General features: G+C 34.6%; 1 protein-coding gene across 12 annotated transcripts; it reads left to right on the forward strand.

The window, feature by feature from the left end:
- The first annotated feature begins 43 nt into the window (after nt 1-43).
- Nucleotides 44-12,208, forward strand: LOC129575494 (plexin-A4). Of its 12 annotated transcripts, none has more exons than XM_055459211.1 (13): nt 44-890; nt 1,077-1,597; nt 3,870-4,116; nt 4,277-4,571; nt 4,655-5,865; nt 5,987-6,152; nt 6,231-6,439; nt 6,526-6,856; nt 6,984-8,232; nt 8,313-8,434; nt 9,507-11,043; nt 11,145-11,421; nt 11,512-12,208. In XM_055459211.1, the coding sequence occupies exons 3-13, from the start codon at nt 3,886-3,888 to the stop codon at nt 11,677-11,679; spliced, it is 5,796 nt and encodes a 1,931-aa protein (XP_055315186.1). In that variant the 5' UTR covers nt 44-890; nt 1,077-1,597; nt 3,870-3,885; the 3' UTR covers nt 11,680-12,208. The 12 variants fall into 12 exon arrangements, with proteins under 12 accessions (XP_055315186.1, XP_055315182.1, XP_055315185.1 ...); XM_055459207.1 differs by having other exon boundaries at nt 44-725; nt 891-1,597; XM_055459210.1 differs by having other exon boundaries at nt 44-725; nt 951-1,597.
- The last annotated feature ends 8,082 nt before the right edge of the window (nt 12,209-20,290 follow it).

Below are 20,290 nucleotides of genomic sequence, written 5' to 3' on the forward strand. Positions count from 1 at the left end.
GTCGGTGAATATTGAACTGGTAGCGTTCTCTAGCGGCATCGACATTTAATCTTCGTACGAATTTCACTTGTAAATGCAATGTGAAGTTGTACCGCTGCCAGGCAGATCTCAAATGAATGCAATGAAAGCCAGCCATGTTTAGACTGTTGTTGTAGTTGTTGTCATTATTATTATTATTATTATTATTGTGAAATGCTAGTAGTGAGCAGAAAAGGAGTGAGTAAAACAAAACGCCTTTACTTGATTTGGCGAAAAACGGGCAGATTGGACTGGAAAACGAAATGAAAATTCGTGGACGCGACCATTCGAAAAACCCATAAAATCATCGTAGACACGCACAATTACGGATAGAACATATTTTTAGCATTTTTTCATTTATATCAATCGAAATTGACACGGATTTTCTTGTTTCATTTACATTGTTCAAGTGACGAAAGAGATAGCATAGCAAAGCGAATATAATCTGTGGTGAAGGGAATGTGTTTGTGTGTGCAAAAACACGACGAAGACAGAAAAAAAAACAAGAGATCTTGTTAGGTGTTGTGTATGCATTTATCGCCCACTTGCTACTCAATAAAATAAAAATCAAATAGAAGTAAAGCAAACAAAAGGAATTAGCGAAAGTGGTTGTGTTCGCACTTATACAGACGGGCGAGATATCGCATTGTTTGTGTTATTCGCACTTGTTTGCCGTTTTGGACACAGGCTGCCCAAGATTTTGTGTGGTATGGTGTTTTTTTTTCCCGTTTCTTAATGGAAAAAAACAAAAGCCGATTTTCTCCAATCGCAGTGACAACAAGAATTAAAAACATAAGAGACCAAGAGCTGTGCTTGTGTATCCTCTATTGTATGCACAATATATATATAAATTTGTTTCTTCGTAAATTCAGGTATACCTGTATAGCAATCAATTAATGTGTGTGGTTTTTTCATCTTGTATATCGCAAAAGCCCTGAACACTTTCGTGTTTGTGCATGTTTTATGATTAACATTTAGTGTGGTTATCAATTGCACGTTGAGACAACTGCAAACGACGACGATGACAAAAAAGTCTGTTTTTAATTACCCATAAATAGAGTATATTTTATATTGTGTGAATGAAAACATTGTTTTGAATAAAAAATAACTTAGTGTGCGGCTGATTCATTCAGGCCGATAGTATTGCAATCAGAAAAAAAAATCCGTATCAAAGGTTCAACTTCTTATCAATGAGCGGACATTTAAGAAGAGAAAAGAAGAAGAAAAAAAATCACTGGACAACAGAAACAGAAACAATTATTCGCCATATAAACAAAGAGAAACTAATAAAGATAATAATGTACAATATTTCTCACATCCATCGCAATACTGTTGATTACTAACTTAATTCTGTCACTATGGATCAGTGGTGGCACATTGGGAATCGTGTCTTATGGTCATTGTCATCAATTTAAATGTAATTAAATTGTAACGAAAATAAAGAAACGAACCAGCAAGAAAGAGTGAGAACGGGAGAAGTGTAGACATTTTGGTGCTTGATTCGTACGGATAATTTTCCGATCTTTTGAGAAGAATATAAAACTCCTGTTTGAAAAATCAAAAACCGGACCGCTTTCGGGTGAGTATAAAGTGCCTATTTCCGTTTATTTCATTCGTTTTGATTAATTCGACTGTGAGCCTCAATGAATCAACTATGATGAATAATAGAATCAAAAGTGTCACTGATACAAGGACCAATGATAACAAATATCCATTGTGTGTGCGTGTGTAATTGTGTATGTTTACAAAGCCGCTCAATAAATTCGTCATCCGGCTTATTTTGGTTTTCAATCAAAATCTGTTTCCTACAACGAATATTGTTCAAATGACTGTGTCGTTTGTGAATAGAGAATATCACAGAGAAAATTCAATTTTTTCGTTTTCACTTGTTATATTTCTCTCTCCCTCTGTATGTATCTCGTAGCATCCGCGCTTATCTATGTACCGATATGAGTATCCTGTTTTTATATACCACACCCCTTTTCTTATCAGCAGTCATTGCCCTTTCGTGACTGATAAATTGTCTATCGCATTTTTTTTTAAATTTTCAATTCGACATAAAATCTCGACCTAGGCCAATAAGAATAATTCACAATTAAAGCCTACTTTAAATAATAATTATTCAAGTGAATGCAAATTAAAGATTCAATCACTCAAGATTTGATCAAACGACGAAAATGAACCAAGTGCGTGATTACATTATTATCAATGCAGCATCATTGAGCAATGAGCATATACACTTTATGTACTGTGGATTTTTTTCCCTTCATTAGAATTTTACTTGAAGTAAACGACATTTCCTTTGAACCCTACGCATATTCCCACACTTGAATTCATTCAACAAGAGTATTTGCACAACAACAGCTCGACATTCAATTTAAGCAAATTTAATATATGCAGCGCAGACAGTTACAATTGTAAATAGTACCAATAAAAAAAAAATGAATAACGAGACGACTTGAGTGATAGCAGGTTCAAATAAATCATCATTTCAATGTTTCGAATCGTGTGTGTGTGTGTGTGCCGGCAAAAATAAAAAAATAAATGTTACATGCTCAATTGAAATCATTCGTTTCGTCAAACATCTCCATTCAAATGAAGCGTGCAATCAATTGGTGATTTTTCGGAAAAGAAAAAAAAAAGTGAGCGAAGCAGTTCGAGTCAGCGCTTAAAATTCAGCCCGTAAAATAATTTGTGTGAGAGTTGCAGTCATTTTGGGCCATTTCAGTTCGTTGATTCTCCATCAACCGTTTTGTTTGCACGGGGAAAAAGCGATCGATTTTCAATACATATACTTTTTTCACCACACACAAATGACGCTTGCTTACTCTGCATGCATACACATAAAATCCAACTCTCCGACTGACCGATGCGAAATACACACTGGAATACACCGTGTGTGTATATAGTATTGTGGAAAACGGCAGGCGTCGCAACAAATGAGCACTTCTTGCATTTCTCACTGACAGCTTCTTGCGCTTGGCTACATTTCGGTGATTTTCACTGTCAAAATACTGCTCTCTCTCTCTCTCTCTCTCTCTCTCTCTCTTTCTTTCTCTCGCTCGCTCGCTCACTCACTCGGTTTGTATAAATACCACAATGAAGTTGCATTGCCACTTGTAGATTATTTTAATTATGCGCCCTCTAGTTATAATAAATGGCGGCATCAACATACAAACCTATACCAAATATTGCCATGCAACAGAAAGAGATACACACACTTGAGACAAACAGATGAAGCCTTTGATTTCTAATAAAGAACTGTCAACTCTTGGGATAAATCGATAGGAAAGTCAAATATACAACAGAGAGAAGAGTGAAGAAGTGAAGACGAACGAAGAGAAAAAAAAAGTATAAGCTACTATCGATGTGTTTGTGCAAGATTTAGGTAAAAGTTTTTCGATTTTCGAATGTTCATGAAATATTTTTGCGATTTTTTGTGATAGAGATGCATTTGTGAACGCAATTAGATTCAGAAAAATCCAATTGAGATGAATAATTTCACCATTTTACTCGCATTTGGTGTTCGATTCCAATAAATTTTCTATCTGTGGCGTTTCCCCGTGTACTGTATGTTACGTTTTCAAGGTGTATAAATATATTGTGCGATACATTTGGTGTGCGTAATATCGCCAGACGGAAAAAAAAAATTAGCGAAAATTCTTACCAATCAGCTCACGATTTGTTTTTCGGTTTTTCTTGAATAAAAAAAAAAGATTGATTTCGCAATGTCGACTGAGTTGAAAGCAGTTGGACGAATGAATTATTAAGATACTGCTATGAATGAACGAATGAGAAGTGAAATTTAAATTGTGCAATTTTTTTTCACTGTGTTATTTTTTTCTCTTTAGGTCTATGTCGTGAACCATGAAAGGGTTCCTGAATTTATTGTTGTTTATAACAATATTCAAGTTTGTAAGCAACAGTAACAGCGGCAGGACACGAATCATCGAAGCCAGCGATACAAACAATAGCATCGAAAGCATTTATACCAGTTTCAATAATAGCATCAATAGCATTAGCAATAATACGATTACGCATAAAAATGAATTTGACACCGACTTAAACCATTTAGTGGTTGATCGTAACACTGGAAGAGTGAGTTTTATTTCTATTCAAATGAGATTAAGTGTATTTGGATTTAGTTTCAATTTATGTGTGTGTGTGTGTGTGTGTGTGCGACATGGATTTTGGACTGATTGTGGTCTGTTTGTTTGTTTTTTTTTCTTTCTTCTTGTTTGTTTTTGAATTCAAAAAGGTCTTCATTGGAGGCCGAAATCAGCTATATCAACTATCGCCAGACTTGGATATTGTTGCGACAGCAAAAACAGGCCCTCGAAATGATTCCAAAGATTGCAGTTTCAACGAATGCACACAAAACCTAACGCGCAAACTTACCGATAATATTAACAAAGTTCTACTGATCGACTATAGCACGAGCCGATTAATCACTTGCGGTTCACTATTTCAAGGCATTTGTTCGGTGAGAAGTCTGCAAAATATTTCGTCACCCGAACAAGATATTGCCGAAGCAATCGTCGCTAATAGTGAAAGTAAGTTAAGGGTGCATTGTGTACTTTTTTTTTGCGTCAAAATTAAACTAATCAAACTAATGTTGGAAAACCATTTGTTTTAGATGCATCGACAGTGGCTTTTATTGCACCTGGTCCGCCAGCACCACCCGTTACAAATGTGATGTATGTTGGCGTAACATTTGCTGGTAATTCTCTGTATCGAAGTGAAATTCCAGCAGTTGCGTCGCGTAGCTTGGAAAAGGGCCGTATGTTTCAATTGGCATCGTCGGCTGTAACAACTGGAACGCGAATGTTTATCAATCCAAATTCACGTGAATCATATCCCGTTAACTACGTGTATGGCTTTAGTTCGGAGCGTTTTTCATATTTTCTGACCACGCAATTGAAGCATAATGCGCCAAGTGTTACAAAAGAATACATTACGAAATTGGTACGAATTTGTCAAGAAGACTCGCATTATTATTCATACACAGAAATTCCAGTCGATTGCATTGGCGAAGGCATCAAATACAATTTAGTGCAGGCAGCTTACCTAGGCAAACCCGGTGCCGATTTGGCAGAAAACCTTGGAATCACACCACAAGATGATGTTTTATACGCAGTTTTCTCCGAAGGCAAGGACAACATACCATCGAATAAGTCAGCTCTTTGTGTATATTCTCTGAAATCCATACGACGAAAGTTCATGCAAAACATCAAATCATGTTTCAACGGCCATGGTTCTCGTGGTTTAGACTTTATTTTGCCAAATATGCCATGCGTTTCGACCAAACTACAGACAATCAGCGAAGACTTTTGCGGCTTAGACGTTAACTATCCTTTGGGCGGTGAACAGGCCATAGCTGCTGTGCCTGTTGCAACATTCGACAAACAATTAACGGCCGTAGCAGCAACACGAACCAGTGGTTTCACCGTTGTATTTGTCGGCACAGTTGATGGCCATGTGAAAAAGGTTGTAGTGGAATCGGGAACGTCGGCAATCGAATATGCTGACATTAAAATACACGAAAACTCACCGGTCAACGCTGATATGCATTTTGATCTGCAAGAATTGAATCTCTACGTGATGACTAAAAGTCGTGTGACCAAAGTTAAGGTGTACGATTGCACCGTTTTCTCCAATTGTGCCGAATGTTTGGGTGCTAAGGATCCATACTGTGGCTGGTGCTCTCTAGAAAATAAATGCAGTCTTCGATCAAACTGTGACGACAATTCAAATGATCCACTGTTCTGGGTCACATACAAAACCGGCAAATGTACAACAATCACAAGTGTTGTTCCACATCAACTCCAAAGAACCACCGCTCGAACGGTAGGTTATTTATGAAAAAAATCGCAGAAACTTATTTGTTGATTATTTACTGACAAAAATGTTGATGTTTGAATGGAAGAAAATGTAACAAAATATTTTATTTTTACGAATCTTGACACAGCTTGAACTGACAATCGACCATTTGCCATTGCTGAAAGAGAGTCTCGTGTGCGCATTCACCACCGCCGATAAACCGACCATTTATACAAACGCAACAAGAAAACGAAATGGTGTTAACTGCACAACCCCACGTACTGATCTTCTTCCACAAATTGCTCCTGGCAAACGTAAGCTCACTGTTTGAAAACTGAAAACAAAACTTGGTAATTAATTTAGGTTTTTTAAAAAAAAATCGTTTACTTTAGATCATTTTACTGCCAAATTGTCGGTGCGCACAATGAACGGACCTGACTTGGTTTCAACATCATTCACATTCTTCGACTGTTCGACGCATTTATCCTGTACGCAATGTGTGTCATCACAATTTCCGTGCGATTGGTGTGTCGAAGCGCATCGCTGCACGCATGATACAGCCGAAAATTGTCGAAATGATATTTTAGTGACCGGTGTTAGTGTAAGTATTCGACTTTTCTGCTAAATTTCGCAATTTTTCTTCCTACTCAAAATGGAATCATGAAAAAAATGATCATTTTCTTACAGAGAATTGGTCCAAGTTATCGATCGGGTCCTAGTTTTTGTCCGACAATCAATGCAACTGGTGATGGAAGTGAAATTTTGGTAGCATCTGGTGCAAAGAAATCCATTAAAGTTAAAGTGCATATCATCGGACAATTTATTGTTCAAACTCGATTCGTGTGCCAGTTCAATATTGAAGGGCGAGTGACTAGCGTGAATGCGCAATTATTGGGTGACACGATCTACTGTGATCCCATGGAATTCGTGTACACATCAAAATCACCAAATCTAACTGCAACATTTGCTGTTATATGGGGCGGATCAAAGCCGCTTGACAATCCAGATAACATTCATGGTAAGTTGAATTGAGAAAAAAAAAACGATTATTTTGCATGCTACATACGAATAATAAACAAACAAACCCGATTATACTCGTTTAACTCATTGAAAAAAACCAATCATATTTATTATTTCGAAATCAGTGGTGATTTATCGCTGCCGCGATATGTGTGACAGTTGTGGGACGTGTCTTGCATTGCCGGAAAAGTACAATTGCGGTTGGTGTCAGTCGACGTCAACATGTGAAGTAACTGACCAATGTTCGATCGGTGACGAAAAGAAAAATGACTGGCTCAATCGATCGCAAACGTGTCCAAATCCAAAAATCTTCTCCTTCAGCCCGGCCACTGGTCCATATGAAGGCGGTACCAATGTTACGATTCGTGGCATAAATTTGGGCAAAAATTTCCTCGACATCTATTCAGGCGTTAAAGTTGCTGGCATGAGTTGTATGCCATTCCAGAATCTGTATGTAGACACAAAGAAAATTGTGTGTACAGTCGATGGACCGGGCGATTTTAAAAATCGTCAAGGAAAAATTGTCGTTCAAATTGGTGATTATCGTGGCGAATCAACAACCGATTTCCAATTTGTTGATCCATCAATTGACGATTTCATTCCGAAATTCGGACCCGTTTCGGGTGGCACTCAAGTTACAATAACCGGCAACTATCTGAATGCAGGCAGCTTGATAAAAGCTTACATCGGTGAAATGCCATGCGTAATTTTGAGTGTTGACGAGAATCAAGCACTATGCCGAACCAGTTCATCAACGGAAAAACGCTCTGGCAAACTGCGAATGGAATTCGATCGAGCTTCTCGCGAATGTGATGTTGGATTATTCCAATTCGAAGACGATCCGACAATCATCACAGCAACATCGGGCCTATTGGGTCAGAAGACACCAAAGGGTATTCCAGCCGGTGGTATCAAAATCTTTGTACACGGAAATAATTTGAAAATCATACAAAAACCGCAAATGTACGTGTATTATGATGACAAAACGTTCATCGCACATTGCACGGCATTGAGTAACACTGAAATGGAATGCGATTCACCAGTCATCGATGCTGATAGTGAGAAGTTAAATGCAGACGATCCGGCCAAACTGGAATTCGGTTTCATGATGGATGACGTGGCCAGCGTACAGAATTTATCGAGCAAAGGACACCAAAAGTTTGAACTTTTTCCGAATCCATGGTATGCACCATTCGATGAGGATGTTAAGTATTTCAAGAGCGAATATTTAACCATCAATGGACGCAACTTGGATCGTGCCAGCAAAGAAACCGATGTGGTTGTTCTGATTGGAGAAGGAGTGTGTAATATAACATCGCTTTCACGACAACAGCTAACATGCCGACCACCAACCGATGTCTCTGATTCAAATGAGTAAGTGTTTTTATTCAACGTGTGTTCCATTTACTTGCAGTGATTTTGATTGATTCCATTTGATCGATTTATGTTTTCAGAAATCCAAAAGTTATAGTCAAAGTTGGTCAATCGCTCTCATTCGATATTGGTGTTCTCAGTTTTGCCTCGCCAACATTCATGAATGGTTTGAGCAGGAATGCTATGGCCACTGCTGTTGCATGTAAGTAGCGTTTTGATATAAATTAGTATGAAGTTTCCGAGTCCAAGACAAATGTGAAACGAAAAACGTCCTGAAAAACCCAAAAATCGTCCTATAAATATCACAAAAATTATCCTAAAAAACTACAAAAATCGACTTAAAAGACCTCAATTTTGTCCAAAAAATAATACAAAAAACTTCCTAAAAATCCTAAAAATGTATTCAAAATGCTCAATTTTATGTTAGAAAATATCGCTGATAACATTTGATGCTGTCGTTTTTACAATCTAAGGAATTTCCGTTCATTTCGTCTATTCCACAGTTCTCTGTTGAGTCAGGCTTTAATCATTTCCTTCTTCAATTCTACAACATCAAAAAAACATTTCCGTTAGTTTTATTAGAAAATGATTTCATTTTAGTTATCAACAACAAGCAATTTCGAAGAAAATAACAAAAATCATTTCCAAGCATTTTTTTTGTCCACGATTCAGGTTACTCATAAAGTGTGTCATTACTCACTCGAAATCAAAACGTGGTCTGTCGTAGTTTGCCAGGACGATTTTTGGGTTTTTAGGACGTTTTTCGTTTCACCCAAAATAATTCAACGATTTTTTTTCCCGATCTGTACTAACCAAAGTTATGTTTTAAAAATCAATGCAAAGCAAAGCAAACAATCATTCGAATAAATGAGGCTGTGAGAATGAAAGTGGCAATACAGGAACAAATATTCTGAAGCGCATCAAGAAAAAAAAAATTCGTTAAAGTGAATCATGAGTTCTGAATACACAAAAGTGAACCATGAACCTCCTATGCTGCCCATGTAAATTCATGTTTCACTTTTGCATATTCAGAAGTCATGATTCATTTTTGCGAATTTTTTTTCTTGATGCGTTTCAGAATGTTTATACCTGTATTGCCATTTTCATTGTCACAGCCTTAAATATATTTAAAGTTTGAGCGTTTAAAATGTAATGTCAATGTTGAGAAGAACAATTTTATCGCTCTTCCGTTCTTTCTATCTTCATTTGTTCGTCACAAAACATGTGCCTCAAAATGTCTGCCTACTTATCTCTTTCCGCTTTTCTTCGTACAGGCATTGTCGTTCTCTTGCTCGTTTTCATAAGTTTGGTGATTGCATATCGGAAGAAGACAAGCGAAAGCAATCGTGTGCTTAAAAATATGCAAGAGCAAATGGATATCTTGGAATTGCAAGTGGCAGCTGAGTGTAAGGAGGCATTCGCTGAATTGCAAACCGAAATGGGTGACATGACGGGAGATTTGACGAGTGGTGGTATACCATTCTTGGATTATCGAACGTATGCCATGAAAATTCTGTTTCCAAATAACGAAGATCATGTGGTGCTGCAATGGGAACGGCCGGAATTGCTGAAGAAAGAAAAGGGTCTACGACTCTTTGGCCAACTGATAATGAACAAGACGTTCTTGCTGTTGTTCATTCGAACACTGGAAAGTAATCGGTATTTCTCGATGAGAGAACGAGTGAATGTTGCATCACTCATAATGGTCACATTGCAAAGTAAACTTGAATATTGCACCGATATATTGAAAACGCTGCTAGCCGAACTGATTGAGAAGTGCATCGATGGCAAAAGTCACCCAAAACTTTTGCTGCGACGAACGGAGAGTGTGGCTGAGAAGATGTTGAGCGCATGGTTTACATTTTTGCTGCACAAATTTTTGCGTGAATGTGCTGGCGAACCGCTGTACATGCTGTTCAGAGCGGTAAAAGGTCAGATGGACAAGGGTCCAGTCGATGCGATAACGCACGAAGCACGATACTCCCTCAGCGAAGAGAAATTGATTCGTCAGCTAATTGATTTTAAATGTATGGCGGTCTATGCAAGCATTACACAGCAGCCAATTTTATGCACAAACAATATTGAAATGTTGCCAACGAATACGGAAAATGTTCCTGTTCGCGTTCTCGACTGTGATACAATCGGTCAAGTCAAGGAGAAATGCTTGGAGACGATCTACCGTAGCACACCATGGAGCCAGCGGCCACGGCGTGACGATTTAGATTTGGAATGGCGAACTGGTGCTTCGGGTCGAGTGATTTTATACGACGAAGATTCCACATCGAAAATGGACAGCGAATGGAAAAAACTCAACACACTTCATCATTATCGTGTGCCAGACGGTGCATGCTTGAGCTTAGTATCACGACAAAGTCCCATTTACAATTTGTCGATGTTATCCGATAAAAATGACAAATCACATAAATATGAAACACTAAATCTATCGAAATACCCATCGTCAAGTCCACCGTTTAGTCGAGCTGGTAGCCCGCTCAATGCAGACGTTCAAGAGAACGGTTTAAGATATTGGCATTTGGTGAAGCATCACGATATCGATTTGCAAAAGGAAGGTGAACGCGTCAATAAAATGGTATCGGAAATTTATCTGACACGTTTGCTGGCTACCAAGGGCACGTTGCAAAAATTCGTAGATGATTTATTCGAGACCATATTCAGTACGGCTCATCGAGGTTCGGCACTGCCATTAGCTATAAAATATATGTTTGATTTCCTGGATGATCAAGCATTACTCCACGGTATTACTGATCCAGAGGTTGTGCACACATGGAAAAGCAATAGTTTACCATTAAGGTGGGGTCTATATTCAACCATTGAAAAAATAACGAACCTTAATTAAAACATATCCATCCATCAGCCTTTATTTAATCATATCTTTTATTCTTGTTTCGCAGATTTTGGGTTAATTTAATAAAAAATCCAAATTTCGTTTTTGACATACATAAATCGAATATTGTCGATTCATGTCTATCGGTTGTTGCTCAAACATTTATGGATTCATGTTCGACATCGGATCATCGATTAGGAAAAGATTCGCCGAGTTCAAAATTATTGTATGCTAAGGACATTCCATCGTATCGTCAATGGGTTGAACGGTACTACGCTGATATTCGAGAGATGCAAGCAATCAGTGATCAGGATATGAACGCAATGCTTGCCGAAGAGTCACGTGTAAGTAAACTCCGAAAATTAATTGCATTTCAATTTTCATTTATGGCAAACAAACGTTTCAATATTTTATTTTTTATATGGAATGTACAGCTGCACACCACTGAGTTTAATACGAATTGTGCCCTCCACGAACTCTACACATATGCTGTGAAATACAACGAGCAACTAACTGTAACGCTAGAAGAGGATGAATTCTCGCAGAAGCAACGTCTCGCCTACAAACTGGAACAAGTTCATAACATCATGTCGTCTGAATAGTGTGACATTGAATGGCACATGAACCACGATTACGGCCACCGCATGGATCATTTGTTGCCAGAGACGATAGTGTAAAACAGTGGAAAACCTAAAGAAAGGGGATAAAAAAAAATGGTTTATTTGTAAAATATTAATTAAACAGTGAGAACCGAATGATATCTATTTGTGTGGAATTCCCATTCCGAAGCGTGAACAGAAAGAAAGTAAAAGGAAAAGAAAAAAAAAAGAACTCGAAACATATTCCGCATTTAATTGTGTTTACTACGTTTGTAGGTTTAATATTTCTAATTTCATTTTTTTAATGTTTTGTTTTCATTCTTTTTTTTTTTTTAGTTTAGATAATGAACAAACAAACAAAAAAATGAAATGATTGAATAGAACCACTCGATTATTATATACATAAATCAATGATTAAATTGTATAGAAAATAATTTTTTTACAATAATTATATAGTTTAATATGTGTATTGTGTATGCTTTATAAAAAAACACAAATGAAACTAATGTTTGAACCTAATAAGAACTAAACAGAAGAAGAAGTGAGAAAAAACGTTGAAAACCGATAAACTTCAAACGAAAAAAAAAAAAAAAAAGGAAAACAAACGCGAGCTACTATCAGTTTTATGTAAATGTTTATTGTGGTCAAGATGCGTGTTCGAAATATCCACAACTAGTGAATTTAATTAAATTAAAGGGAAAAGAAGGAAGTGCAGGGCGCTCAATAAAGCGCACTTGTCAATCTCAATGGACACGAAGAAAGAAAAATAAAATAACTGTGCACAATTCATAAAATGAGCCAGATCCACTCACACAAACCTTTAAAGCTTTTAATCAAATTATATTGGAAAGCTCATCGAAAGAATAATAAAAAGAGGGAAAAAAAAAACGACTATAGAAATACTCGAGAACTCGTCGTCATTGCTATGTAATGCGACGTGCCTAACAACAAACCATATACACAAACAAACAAATGAAACAAAAGATAAATAAGAATATTGTGGAATTATTGTATGTTGTAACGTAATTTATGAATATTGGAACAGAAACAGAAAAAAAAAAAAATAATAATAAAATAAAATTGTATGTTTTGATGTGTCGACTCCATGCTATTTGTTTGTAACGCAGTAAACACGTAAAAAAGAGAGCGAAATCCGCACACAAAATTCAATTGAAGAAATTCAGAAGAAATTTTATCAATCCTGAAGATGACGTGTGCAATTTTATGATGATGAACAAATACACAATATATAAGATTTAAAAGAAGAAAAGAATGAAACTAATCCAAAATTAATAGTGTTCCATTTTGCATTTTTGTATTTTCTACTCATTTACTTTTCTCATTTGATATTTGTCGATAAATGTGAACGCGACTATATATGTTTTCTTCTCGCTTATTTTTGTATTCATTTCCAAAATGTATTTTTAATAAGAACGATGTATAAACGAAACACTCTTTTTTAGTATCTTTCAAAAATAAAATTTGAAGAAAAAAAAACAACAACAACACAACGTAAAACAAACAAATTTAAACGGTTGTCCGAGTATATTATCAAAAAAGAACTATAAATAATAACAACAAAATGAAAAACCGATTTTTGTTTAAGACTCCACCCCAAAAAAAAAAAAAAAACACTTTTTCCAATTCTGAGCATCTAGCAAGACTGATTATTAACATAATAATTAACAAACTCTTATGTCCGTAGTAGATTGAGTTTTGTTCATTTTCCATTAATTTATTTTTCTTTTATTTCGTACTTGAACATTGTGGGCTATCAAGAAATCGGTTTAATTGGATTTTGTTTCAGAAAAAAGGAAAAACATTTTGAATGGTTTATCTGTTTTTTTTTTTTTAATAAATAAAATTTTATTCTGATTTTCCTTTCGAAGAAATATGAATCCAGAACGATTTAACTGTGAGATATAAAAAAAAAACAGCAAAATCCAAAACGTGTAATTAGTAAATTGCGAATCGACATATGAAATTAACAATAATAACGATCCAAAAGACAACAAAATAATCTCGTATCATTATTCGATAATAAACAAAGAAACAAATTAAAAATGTGAAACAACCCAAAAACCAAACTAATATTATGAATTTCATTTTTTTATTAAATCGCAACACGAATAACAAACAAAAATCGAAACCATAAACTAGGTATATGCTAGGAAAACTAATTAAATAGAAAAGAGAACATATCGTTGTTTGATTTTTTTTTAAACAATTATGTTTGTTTTTCGTATTGTTGCATACAATCGACATCGAAAAACGGAAAAACTTTTTTCTATACTTTCAAGAATTCTTCTCAATACACTTTTCGACCAAATAATAAATAAACAACAACAACAACAACAACAAAAACAATTATATTCGTTCGTATAATGCACACGGTGAAATAGGACAAACATAGTTAAAATCAAGAAAAAGAAATACAGTTTACTGGGGTGTCGCTTTGTCTCCTTTGTAATTTGAAATACAATTTACTATAAACTAAGCAGTATTTGGAATTTATCGATGTGTGTCTTTGTAAATTTGCTTAAAACTCTTTAAACGACAAAAAATGACAAAAAAATATATAATAATAACATCAACCGCAACAACAAGAACAACAACAAATGCAAGTACTTGGCAAACAAATTGTGAAATGTGCAAAATATATTTTCATACCTGTTCATAAAAAAAAATAGATTAGCATTTTTTATATAAACATATTAAAGAATCATTATTGTAATGAAAATATCAGTAATTTTATGAAATTAATTTAAAAAAAAAAAACAACAACAACAAAATGAAAACTACGTTCACCAATTTTTCCGTAGCGAAAATTTTACTCGTTTTGTTGTTGATTTCAGTGATTTTAGATGAATCTTGAATTAATTTAATTTATTAATATTTTTTTGTTTGTTTGTTTGTCGCTTAGGCATTGCCATAAATTCATGTTCGGTTTCCATGTCATTTACCCAACGACTTTTTCCATTCTCTCCGGATTTGCATGGGGAATTCTCATTGCATTTGAAGAAAAGCCATCGATAGCAAAACAAAAGAACATTTAAACTGATACAACCAAATTGTTTGCTGTCAAATCCTGTCTCGCTCACACCAACCGTCACACTGACTCGTTCGTGTACGAATTGCTGTTAGAGTAAAAGAGATGTTGTTCGCAGTAAACTCAGTTTAGATGTTCTTTATTAAAAAAAAAAAAAAATCCAACCGTTTTGTTTCTTTCAATATACTACCTAGATTTAATCAATGTAATAAAATGTGAAATGGAATTTATTTGGATGTTTTCGTTAAATACGACAAGATCGAAGCATAATTTACGATAATAATATCAATGTCATAGAAAAAAAATCAATGAAATACAAATTTAAATGGATGTGTCCGTATTGAGATTAAACAATAATAACTCATAAAGAGAGTAATGAGAAGAAGAAATAAAAACCGTAGGCTAATCGATGTTTTCAATTTAAATCATATACAAGTAAACGAGAACAGGAACCACAGCAAACAAAAATGCAATAAATGTACATATATAAAAATGTCTTATGTTCGTGAATACGATTTAAAGCAAACACAAAATGAAACAACAAACATTTATACAATATACTAAGTGGAGTGAAATAATAAAATCGGAATAGAACCAAGAGATGTTGTATGCAAACGAATTATGTTCTTTTGTCTCCTTCTGAAAACAGTGCCGGTATTCTACAACACATTCCGAACACTTTGTTCGGAACGTTCAATTGCATTTTGGAAGGTGGATATCAAACGTTCAATCAATAAAATAGATACAAATCCATATATAACGTTTGGATTCCACCTTCCAAAATGCAATTGAACGTTCCGAACAAAGTGTTCGGAATGTGTTGTAGAATACCGGCACAGAATCAAATTTGCCACACGAATCAAACCAATCGAACAATTTATCACCTTTTTTTTCTCTCGCGCAAATCACATACAAATACACACACACACACACACACACACCGATTAAAATATATCACAATGAAAATGCAATCTTTGGTGCTTTCTTTTAAAGTTCAACGACCCGTGGAATTGAAGCTATTTAGTTATCAAAAGCAACTAGAGCACGTAAACTACTTCAGCAATAGTAAATAATATCAAGCACTTATTAATAAATTTAAATGAACCAAATGAGGAGGGAAGAAGAAGAAGAAGAAAAAACACAGAAAATTGCGATTTAAAATGTTTTCGGATAAAAGCTCAAAATTGATGCGGAGTGTATTTCAATGATTAATTGATATTAAATTTTATCGAAATGTGCGTAAAATGAATAACAGAGTCGTTTTCTTGTCACTTCCTCGGATAACAGCTTTAATTCGACATATTCGTGTGCCAATGGAATGAATAATTTTGTAGGCTCATCACAAAAACGATAATCTTTTTTATAGACGCTCATTTCTTCTTCTTAATTCACAGAAGATTAGGAAAATCGGCTGTATTTGTAATGCAATAACTGTACTTATGATTTCCAATCTGATCTAGCTAAAATGACCACCTTTGTAAGTAAATCTTGCCAAAAAAAAAAAACACATTCTTACTCTGTTTTCCAACGTCGTTAAATCTCATTCACTTTCATTTACAACACCGAATGCGGCAAACATAATGAATTTCGCCAATGACTTCACACAATTGGCAGGAACCATAATTATTCATCTTTGTCCTCATTCAACGAAACTTTTTTCCAAACTATTTCATTCATAAAATTTATTTTACTATATTTACTGCCAAGAAAAATAAATGAAAATGGAATATTTTTCAGACCATTCAATCGAATCGAATCGTGGTTGACGGGAAATGGCTTTGTTCGAAAGAAGAGGAAATGTTACAGTTTTTCGAATGTTGTTCATTGTGTTGTGATTTATATACAAATAAATTCTTCAGCTAATTGTGACATCGTATTTTTTTTATAATATTATCTTGTAACCATTTTTCAAGTTCAACTACTGAAAATGATTCTTTTCTTTTTTTTTTTTGAATAGAGCAGAATCTCATTTAAGCAGCAGATTAATTTGATTTGCCATTTGCTAAAAGACCATCCACCGGAATCAAAACTTATGATCACAGAATATTAATCAAGAAAATCCTCATTTTTAAATCCGCCTATCCAGTTAAACTTAAAGTTCATTATATAAAATGAATATCCATAAATACGACACGAACAATGAAATGTAAATCATCTTCGAAATTCGAAAGATGCAGAAATAAGCTAGTGTCAGTTGTGTCGCCATTTAATATTGATGTCGTCATAATTCTTGTAATCATCGTAATTTAAACACAAAAACACAAAGCAAGCAAACGAAAAACAAAGAAAAAATAAATGGAATAATCAATACCAATTCAAAGGAAAACCAATTTTAAGCGATTATTTAACGAAGGAAAGAAGAACATATGATTCGTTTTTGAAGATGAAACAAAAGTCATTCGAAACAACAACAAATGAAAATAAACAGTATGCATATTAATTAGGGGATGAAAATAATATTGTTGGCATGAATTGTGCTGAACTTGTTACGGCTGTAATAGAAAAAAAAAATGAAAACCAAATTAAACAAATGAAAAATAATTTAGAAAAGTGCATAATTCATTTTAAGTGATTTCGCTCGGAAATTTGTCATAAAATCGATTATGTACAGCCTAGCCATGTTCGTCTATCAGCATAATCAATGTCACAAGTAAATACCTGATCCTGAACATAGTTTGAAAACATGAGTCCTTTTTTTGTGGTGAACAATCGCCCAACCGAAAATCCAACCATTTAAATCATGAATGCAATCTATTGTATGAAATCTATTGCATGAATTGGAAATTATTTTAAAAACATGTATAACAGAATGTTTACACTTGAGCAAAGTACGTTTTAAATGTGAGATTTTCAACACGTGCCATGTACCTCAGCCAGTTCATAATTTGCGTCTGTTCACTTCAAGTTCATTCAAAACCGCAATTCACTTCACTCGCTCAGCTTTTGGTGCATTAGAATAATGTTTCTAAACCCAGCTCTAATTTTATGCATTGATAATCCTTGGATGAAGGATAATCCATGTGAATGTGATGTATTTCAAACGAAATTAGCTTGGAAAAAAAATCAATGTGCTTATGATTATCACGACCAGAAAGTAATCAGTGGCCGATAGACAAAGGGAGGTCAACAAAAACATGGTCAATATTATTTTCGCTCGGTAGACTTGGTTTCGATATGAACCCTTAAAAATCTTGAATACACAACCCATTGAATATCGTCAACATATTGACGACTGTATAATTTTACCATACACTAAAACAAAACCAAATTTTGAATCAAACACAGCTAATTTCGGTGATGTTGATTGACACACCTGAAGTGAGCCTAAGGAAATGTGCAAGCAAAATACACACACCGAAAATATCGTCGTTCATGACAAAAGTGTAAATTTTACTCACAATTACCAAAACAACGGAAATGTAAATTGTGTAGCTCATTGCATTCTGTTTCAGCTTTCCAATGGGAACATCGTGGCCAATCAATTGAAACAAATAGCGTTCCCAACCGAAAATGCACTTGTTGAAACGTGTGTAACTATCCATGATGGTATATGGGTTTCAATTGAAAATCTTTAAAGATTTTGAAAATCACGTCAAGCCTTTGCTGCAAATTTGTTGGAACTATTATGTTTGGTTTTGTCTGTAGATTTCAGTAAACCGGGTTTGATATATAAGATTTTTTCTATTGTCGACACACGAATGCAAATAATTGAGGGAGTGCATGAGACGATTGCTCGTGCGGTAAATTTTTCACCAATGATTTCATATAAGAGATGTGCATCACGATATGTGTTGCTACAAAAACTAACCACACTCCCCTACACAATAAAACAAGCCATTTTTTCGCAAAATTAAATGCTTCATTCAGTACAAAAGTGGCATGCAAATCAAAATTGAAGCATAAACAAACAGGAAAAAAACAAACAACAAAATTTCAACACATGTTTCGAAGGTATTCGGTTTTTCTAGATTACTTTAGCTAATTGCATCGACATCAGACGTTGCTTCAATGGGCTTTGAATGATATTCCAATCGAATATAATGAGAGCTATTATGTCGTTTAATACGGTTCAAGTGCATTGATATTTTTCCGCAATCAATATGAGTCTCGCATGTACATTTAATTTTCGAATTCCCTCAATTTTGCCAAATCATATGGTCACTACTGGAATAAGTGAAACAGTAGCATCAACAAAAAAAAAATTAAATGTCAAACCAAAACAAAAATGCTTGATATTTATTAGAATACATAAATTTTGAGTATCCATGTATTTCTTGACTTGTTTCTATTTTCGACCAATGTTTATTCTTAATCGAAATTAAAGTGGATGGAATCCAGGGCATTAAAATATCTAAATCACCTTGAAAATCAAATGAAGCGAAATTTTCCGTTTTGAAAAGAAAAGATACCAAAACAATAGCACATACATTCTGTATGGTGTTGTAAAATATATATATGGAACCTCCAGTACCTTTATCTCAAGTTGTTGCAGTGCCGTACAACAAACGATTTTTCTTGCATTGAGTTTGCATTTGCGTTGGTGCAGCACACGAAAACCAAAAACAAAAACAAAAAGAATCTCTATCATTAACTTTATCTTTACCATATACAAAGAATATAAGATATTGAATGTAAATGTATTGTCAATCCCTGCATAAATTCACACTGATTCCATCTCAAAGATCAGCCGAATGTAAAAATAAGTATATAATGTAATACAATTGTATTAATTCGATTGCATCAATATTTTCGAATTTACGAATCAAATAAAATTGTAATGAACATTCTCTTTTTTTATGGCCTGATCGAGATCAGACTGGATTCGGTTGAAATTTTGCATGCATTGACACAAATGTCAATTAATGAATTGTTTGTTTCTTTTTACAAGTACAGTAATTTTGTTGGTGTTTAGCGTCCATTCCACACACACACACTCACAAAAAGGCATGAAAATACACATTGACATACATATTTTATCGTCACGAAACCTGCTCAAAATATTTAATAATGGAGTGAAAATTGAGCGAAAGGATTGGCTTTTTAAGAAAATTAAGCGATATAAAAAAAAGACAATTATTGATTTACCAATAAAAACGAATGTGAATGTAAGATTTTCTGGTTTTTATTTTATTTATTGAATTTGTTTTTCATCTGCCTTTTTTTCAGTATATATTGGGTCTACAACTTAAAAACCGGAATTTTTTGTGAAAAAAAAACTGCTTTATTTCGATAATTTATTGAAATAACATGTCATTCAAAGTATTGGCTATCGGAAGCGACATCCTTTACCTATATTTCAGGCAATTTACAGTTAACATTTCGAAATAAAATAACGGGACTTTTGACCCTAAAAAAGGATTGACCCATTTTTCGAGCTGTTGAAAAAAAAAGTGAACCGTTCTCCACTTAGGTGATTTGAATTGTCTGAAACAAGTGGTAGTTAGAAGGAGCAATGTCTGGAGTATACAGCGGGGGCATAGCGCGTGTTCTCATTCAACTGCTTCTTAGAAATTTTTGTCTCGATGTGTAAAAAGTCACTGAATTTTTTTTCCCTGAAAAACCAAT

Source organism: Sitodiplosis mosellana, unplaced genomic scaffold (assembly GCF_009176505.1).
Source record: "Sitodiplosis mosellana isolate CC-2019 unplaced genomic scaffold, AAFC_SMos_1.0 Smas_scaffold_6167, whole genome shotgun sequence".
Lineage (NCBI taxonomy): Eukaryota > Metazoa > Arthropoda > Insecta > Diptera > Cecidomyiidae > Sitodiplosis > Sitodiplosis mosellana.

Excerpts from the sequence above, each read along its gene's own strand:
- LOC129575494 (XM_055459211.1), top strand. The coding sequence starts at position 3,886 with ATGAAAGGGTTCCTGAATTTATTGTTGTTTATAACAATATTCAAGTTT. Across the intron at positions 4,117-4,276 it reads TTGATCGTAACACTGGAAGA|GTCTTCATTGGAGGCCGAAA; the intron begins GTGAGTTTTATT and ends GAATTCAAAAAG. Across the intron at positions 8,435-9,506 it reads TATGGCCACTGCTGTTGCAT|GCATTGTCGTTCTCTTGCTC; the intron begins GTAAGTAGCGTT and ends TTCTTCGTACAG.